Raw genomic sequence first — 7,027 nt, 5'->3', positions numbered from 1 at the left:
ACAACCGGGCAGCACGACCCTGTGGGGCAGAGAAAGAGGGGGTTTGGGGGCAACTCTTGAATTTCTGCAATGATTTTCTGGTTGGGGCTCCTCCGAGACACGAGAGATGATCACACAGGATCTTAGCTCATCCGCTTGCTGTCTCATGCCTGGGAGGTTTGGCCGGTGGCCCGAGGGCTCCGGAGGAGGAGGAAAATTTCATCATCCTGCTCTAACGTCTCCTGTATAATCAGGCTCTTGTTAACCGATACAGCCCCATGCGAGACGCTCGCCGAGGACCGGGGCACTGCTGGAGCCTTAGGTGGTCTTGGCCCCGGTGAAGCTTTGCTGAGCCTCTCCCAGCACTGCCTGGGAAGCGGCTCTGATTTTATCTGGTGTGTCCCTTCCACCCTGCACATACTCTCTCAACTCCCTCTGCCTCTTCCCAGCCGGCTTCGGTGATTCCCTGTACCCCCAGGAACTGCCAGCATTGCCAGCGTGGGGCTCCCTGCACCGTGATGGTGCCTGTGCCACGATGGTCCCCACACTGCCGTGGTGCCCACACGAGGATGTTCCCCATGCCATGATCTCCCTGCACCGTGATGGTCCCACACTGTGATGATCCCACACCACAGTGCTCCCCATGCCATGACGATCCCTGCACTGCCATGGTCCCCACACCATGACTGTCCCCACACCAAGATGGTCCCCACGCTGTGATGCTCCCTTGTACCACCCTGCTACGATCCCCCCACCACGGTGGTCCCCACACCACAATGCTCCTTAGACCCTCCTGGTGCTTTCAAGCAGCTGGTGAGTGCCAGTTTAAGCATTCCCCCTGGAAAAAAGCCTTCCAAATCAGGCATCCCACAGGAAATGGGAAGGGAGGAAGGAGCAAGGTGACAGGAGACTGTGACCCCCAGCCCCCAGAGATGCCTGAGGGGGTTTCAGGGGAGCAGAGGTGTCTGAGAGTGAGCACAAAGGGGACCTGGCAAAGAGTAGCCAAATGCAATCTGTTTCTGTTGGTTTATTTTAAAAAAAGGGCCAAAGAAGTATAAAAAAATAAATATTTAAATAGAATTCCATTTTATATATTACCACAAATCTTCTTAATAATTATTAATTATTGTTAAGAATAAAATTATTAATTCAGGTCACAGCTCTCGGCGCACACTGGGCTTTCCACTGAGGCAATAAATAACCCTCACAACCTGCTCTGGTGCCAGGAGCGATCCAGCACCTCCTGCCACCGGCCTGGGGCCTGTCCCCATGGCCCCTGTCCCGTGTCCCATGTCCCTGTGTCCCACACCCCTTGTCCCACCCCCCCCATGCCAAGGCTGCATTCAGCCGTAGGAGCCCAGCCCTTGGCCATTGGTACATTCAGAGCCCTCCCGATGGGAAAAGCACTTTTCCAAAGGAGAGGGACATTCCATGCCCCAGCCGTGCCCGCGCGGGGGGATGATGCTCCACAGTGGGGTGACTGCCCGCTCTGTCCCCAGGGGGTGGCCTTGTCCTGGATGGTGGGACCCAGCCCCAGCCGCCACAGCCACCAAAGTACCCCCAGTTCGGCTCCTTGTGGATCCTTAAAATGTGCAGGGGGAGCGTGTCCCCATGTCCCCGTGTCCCTGCCAGCCGCTGCACCGCGGTGTCCTTCCTCACAATCCTTTTTCTGGGGAAGTGGAAGCTTTCAGACGGTGCTCGAGGGTGTCCATCAGGCTGCTCTCCATGATGGGGACCGTCCGTGGGGGACAGAGTCCAGCCCTGCCGCCAGCCCCCACAGCTCCCACAGCTCCCACAGCTCCCCACACCCCCTGCGAGCACAGGGATGGCTGAGGCACATCCCGGGACCAGCACACGCCCCGGCATCACCTCGGGGATGTGCTGGGGATGTGCTGCCTCGTCCCGCTGGATGCTGGCCCCGGTCCTGCTCCACCCGGGACACTCCGGCCTGCAATGTTCACCCCCTCAAGGGGCAATAAATTACCAGAGGACGGATGGGGCCAGCGCAGGGTCCGGGGTAATAAATAGGAAGGCGGGAGTTGGGGAGGCAGCGGCAGGAGCCACCAGCAGTGGAGAAGCAGCGGAGCCGGGGTGGGCGCTCATGAGGGGCTGAGATGAGGTAGGAGGACACGTGCTGCCTGGCCGATGACCTGCACGTACTTCCTGAGCACCTGGCAGCCCTGCTGCTTCTTCTTGAAGGCGCTCTTGCCCTTGGAGCTCTCCCCGTACCTGACGTCCACCTGGAATATGTTGTAGTTCTTGCAGAGGAGGCAGGTGAGGTTGGAGATGAGGCCCCGGGTGGTCTTGGTGGTGTTGTGGAGCCGGTCGAGGAGCTCCTTGGCCGTGGGGTTGAGCTCCTCCTGGTCGCGCGTGATGTTCCCCAGCGAGGCGTTGAGGAAGGCGAAGAGCTTGTACATGGCCACCATCACCTCCTTCCTCTCGCTCGTCCGGTTGACACGGAAAGCAGGGAAGAAGATGCCGGTGGGGTTGCAGAGTTTGTCGCTCTCGCTGCTGAACGGCTCTCCCTGGCACTTCAGCTGGGGGGAGAGGTGAGCGTCACCCCATGTCCCCTGTGTCCCTCCTGGCCACCTCTTGCCGCCATCCCCACCGTGTCCCCAGCACTCCCCCTCCATGCACTTGTGGATCAGACTCCCCTGAGGTCCCCTGTGTCCCGGAGCGTCACTTACGTAGAGGCTGAAGAGGTCCTGGGCGGTGGCGTTGAGCAGCGCGACCTGCCTGCGGGTCTGCTCCTGCACGTTGGAGCGGCACAAGCCGTGGCCGGGGCAGCTGGAGCCGGTGACCAGCAGTGCCCGTCCGGCCACCGGCCGCCGCTGCAGCAGGAGCAGGGCCATGAAGGGCACGACACCTGTGTGGGGAGAGAGGCCACTGTCACGGTGGGCACCGAGACGGGACGATGATGGCCCACGGGGACCACGTCGCAGAACATCCTCCAAGGATGATCCCAGTTCCAGGCACCCAAAGATATCGAGCCGTGGGGACCCATCCCTCTCGGGTGTGGGTCCAGCTCAGCCGGCAGCCCTCAGACGCCCCGTTTTTCCATCCCGGCCGTGCCGAAGTTCCCGTCCCACTCCCGTCCCCCTCACCTGCCCCCCGGCAGGCGCTCCCCCGCCTCCCTTCCGGGCGGGGGGCCCCGCAGCATTCCCACATTTCGCAACCGGCCCGGTGGCGACCTGCCGGGTTTAATCAAATATGCAAAGCGCTTTTTCCTCCGTTATCCCGGTCCGGGCGCTGCGGGAGCAAGGCCCCACCCCGGCCGGGCTGACTCAGCGGGGCGCCCACAAGGAAACCTGCGTTCGGCGTGCCCTCCCTCCCTCGCTCCCGCCTCCGGCCCCACCGCCTGCCTCAGTTTCCCCGTCTGCGAAGTGGGCGCAGCGCCGAGGAGCCCTGGGGAGAGACGACGCAGCTGCCAGAGGCTCCAGCCAGGAAATCCCTGGACGCGGAACAAGGGGACTCTTGAGCCACCGGCAGCTGGGTCGCCCCGGCGTCCCCCTCCTGAGAGCGGGGCGCTCCGAGCCCTCATCCCCTGGGACTCACTCCCCCAAACCGGGATCCCTGCTCGGGGAGGCCGAGACGCTTCCGAAGCGCTGCCACTGGGCTGGGCATCCTCGGGGCAGGGTGGCCCGGGGGGTCCCGGCCGCTGGGTGACCTGGATGCCACCGGCAGGGCCCCGTCGGGGCGAGGGTCCCGTGCCCGCCCCGGGGGTGCTGCCAGGCGAGGCCCCGGGCAGTGCCGAGAGCAGGAGCTGCCCGCACTTGTCAGCGCCTCCGACGTGCCGCCGGTGCCGGGTAACCCAAGCCTCGATTTATTTACTCTGCCCAGGTGGGGAAGGACTTACCTGGGCGTGTTGCGATCCCTGACCCGCCGCCGCTCCCCTCCTGCACAGGACGGGGGGGACCCTTCCTCCCCGCGCCCCCCGGGTCCTGAGTGTTCCCACGGGATGCAGATTCCCTGACCCCGCCGCAAGCCCCTCTCGCTGCTTCTCCCCCCGGCCGCTGCTTCTCCCCCTCTCACAGCTGAGCACCCACGTGTGCCAGGGGCCCTGGGACCCCCCAGCACTGCCGCTGGGGTGGGGGCTGCTCCCTCCAACTCCCCCTCTTGCACTTGGCAGCCTCCCCATCCCTCCAGCGCTCCCGACACGGCATCAGGAGACGCAGAAGGAGGAAAAGCAGGAGGGGGGGGGGAAAGTATTAAAAAGTACAAAAAAGCCATTAAAAAAAAAAGTTTCTCCCCCCTCCTTGAGATTTTTTTTTTTCTTGGAAGCATTTCCAGTTATATAAGTGTCCAGATGTTGGCTGCACCGCGCCAGCGCCGCGCTTCGTTCCCGCTGCCAATTCCCAGAGATGCTCATCCCGAGGGGGAACGCAACGCGGCGGGAGCCCTCGCTCCAGCTCCAGCGGTGGCATCAAAACCGGGACCCGCCTGCACCCGAGCATCATCGGGAAAAGGAGGGGAGGGGAAGGAAAAAAGAAGGGGGAGAAGGGGAAATAATATCCTCAAAGTTGATTTTTTCTTTTTTTTTTACCTGCTGGCATGAACTTCATTGTGAGCCGCGTCCCGGGAGCGACTTAATAGGGATTGGTGTTGGCAGAGGAAGTTTTCAGAAATTCATGTTCATACTGGGGGACTTCTCGGGGTTTATATACCGGTCCGGCCTGCCTGTGTTGTAAGAGAGGAGGGGGGACACGCGGGGGGGTTGAAGCACCCGCTATCGTTCTCTTGAAACTGGAAAGCAGGCTTGGAAAGCCTGAATGATTCTTAGAATAAAGTTGATTCACCCGGTTTTGTGCGGTTTTTTTTTCGTTTCATGCGCGGGCTCGGGGAGGTGCTGGGGAAGTGAGTGGGAAGGGAAAGTTGAATTAAAGCCCCCCCAGGGGAGGAGAGCGGCCGCACGTGGGGTTTGGGGGTGTCGAGGGCGAGCGGTGCCGTCAATCACGGAGCCACAAACACTTTCACCGCTGCCTGCGGAGCAGGCAGGAAAATAAAGGAGGGGGGAAAGTCTGATTTGGGGTTTTTGGGGGGTTTTAAAGGGATGAAAGATGCGGGAAGTTGGTGGTGGGGTCCCGCACCCCTCAGTCACGGTGGGCGCCGGTGTCCCCCAGCCCGCCAGTGGCTCATCCCTTTGGGCAAAAATATTATAAGTAAAGGGTGGGTTTTCTGGAGGAAAAAGGACAAACCCACCCAGGGGGAGAGGCTGGACCGGCCCCCCAGGGTTAACCCTTCCCTCGGCGGGGCTGGCCCCTGTCTGGAGTGGACGGGAGGGTGCTGGGTGCGGGCAGAAGGGTGCTGGTGCGGACAGGAGGGTACTGGGTCATCCTTTCCTGGGTTTCCCATGGGATCAGGACACTGCAGGTCTGTCCATTCCCCGATTTGGGTGAAAAACAGGTTAAATGGATTTTTTTGTCCCTCTCTATACTTTTTTCTCGCCCAGGCCGAGCTGAAACTTTAATCAGGTTTAGCAAGTTTGCGCCCTGGCAGGTGAACCCGGCGGTGACAGTCAAGGAACGGTGACGCAAGAGCCACCACGACCCCGGCTGTCCCCCTGTGGAGGGGGGGACATGAAGAGGGGGGACACAGAGACCCCCCTGTGCTTGGTGGTCCACGTCTGCTGCTGCCTCAGTTTCCCCAGGCGAGAACCAGCCTGGTTTGCTGATGGCATCGATGCCCCAGCAAGCAAAGCCCAGTTTAGCCCAGTCTGGCCTTACTGGGATGTCAGGAATGGGGTTGGGGGCTGCAAAGGACAGCGAGGATGAGCCCCATCACCCACCCCCCCCACGGCCTCAACTCAGTTTTATTGGGGTCTGGGGAGCAGCACATCACATACTGATGGACATCTGATGGCCTGACGCATTTAATTAACTGAGGAATTAATAAAGTTAATTAATAGCACTGGGGAACGTCCTGGGGGGGTTCTGGGCAGGATTTGCCCTTTCCTGAATTTCTCAGGAGCAACTCAGCCAGGCTGGAGCTGAGCTGGGCTTTGGGTTCCCATTTATAATCGATTTTCTAGGGTGCTAGAAATGTTTGGGGGAAGTCTGGGGGGGTGAAAGGTGCAGGGAGGTGGAGTGGGGGTTCCCCGAGGGGTGAGGGACCCTGATCATGGTGGGATGGACACAGTGGCATCAATGTTCCCAAGCCTGCTGGTGGTTCATCCCTTTGGGCAAAAGTATTGGGATTAAAGGGTGGGCTTTCTCTAGGAAAAAAGACAAACCCACCCATGGGGAGATACTGGACCTCTGTGGGGAGTGATGCTCCCATGGGAAAACAGCCCGGGCTGTTCCAAGGCCACCGCTGCCGTGCTGCTGCTCTGCCCCACTCCGAGCTGTCCCCTCTGCCGCGTCCCGTCCGTAACTGTCCCCAGCTCCATCCCAGACACCCCCATCCCTTTCCCCGTCCCCGTGTGGCCCCTCCACCCCATCCGTGTCCCCATCCCTGTCCCTATCCCTGTCCCCATGCTGTCCTCTCATCCCTGTCCCCGTGCTGCCCCCCCGGCCCATCCCTGTCCCATCCCTGTCCCATCCTTGTCCCTATCCCTGTCCCCATCCCTGTCCCATCCCTGTCCCATCCCTGTCCCTATCCCTGTCCCCATCCCTGTCCCATCCCTGTCCCATCCCTGTCCCCATCCCTGTCCCCATCCCTGTCCCCGTGCTGCCCCCTGCTGCCCCAGCCCAGAACTGGCCTCTCCCCATCCCATAGTTGCCCCCTCTGCCCCATTCCCACCCAGAACTGCCCTATTCCCATCCCATCCCTGCTCCGGCGCTACCACCCTGCCTCGTCCCCATCCCAGATCTCTCCTCTCCCCAGCCCACAACTGTCCCCTCCCGTCCTTCCCCACCCCACCATCGTCCCCCCTTCTCCAGTCCCTCCCAGAACTGCCTCAGCCCCATCCCAGAACTGCCCCACCCCATAATTGCCCCCCGTGCCCCATCCCACAGCCCCTCAGGGTCCCCTCAGGATCCCACTCCTTGCTCTCCAGGTGCAGGGGGGGACACCCAGGTTCCAGCATCACCGGAGCCCCCGGGGGGTCCCA

The 7,027-nt window shown here is 61.3% G+C and overlaps 1 protein-coding gene across 1 annotated transcript; it reads right to left on the bottom strand.

The window, feature by feature from the left end:
- Window positions 1-1,321: 1,321 nt before the first annotated feature.
- On the bottom strand, window positions 1,322-3,197 carry LIF (LIF interleukin 6 family cytokine). The gene is made up of 3 exons (XM_027740924.2): window positions 3,084-3,197; window positions 2,667-2,845; window positions 1,322-2,516 (listed from the first exon to the last, which is right to left on the bottom strand). Exons 1-3 carry the CDS (start codon window positions 3,145-3,147, stop codon window positions 2,079-2,081), a joined length of 681 nt encoding a protein of 226 aa, XP_027596725.1. The 5' UTR covers window positions 3,148-3,197; the 3' UTR covers window positions 1,322-2,078.
- Between the last annotated feature and the right edge of the window lie 3,830 nt (window positions 3,198-7,027).

This window comes from Pipra filicauda, unplaced genomic scaffold (assembly GCF_003945595.2).
Source record: "Pipra filicauda isolate LSUMZ 115617 unplaced genomic scaffold, ASM394559v2 scaffold520_size808073_pilon, whole genome shotgun sequence".
NCBI classification, from domain to species: Eukaryota; Metazoa; Chordata; class Aves; order Passeriformes; family Pipridae; genus Pipra; species Pipra filicauda.
This window is presented reverse-complemented; position numbering and strand designations above follow the sequence as displayed.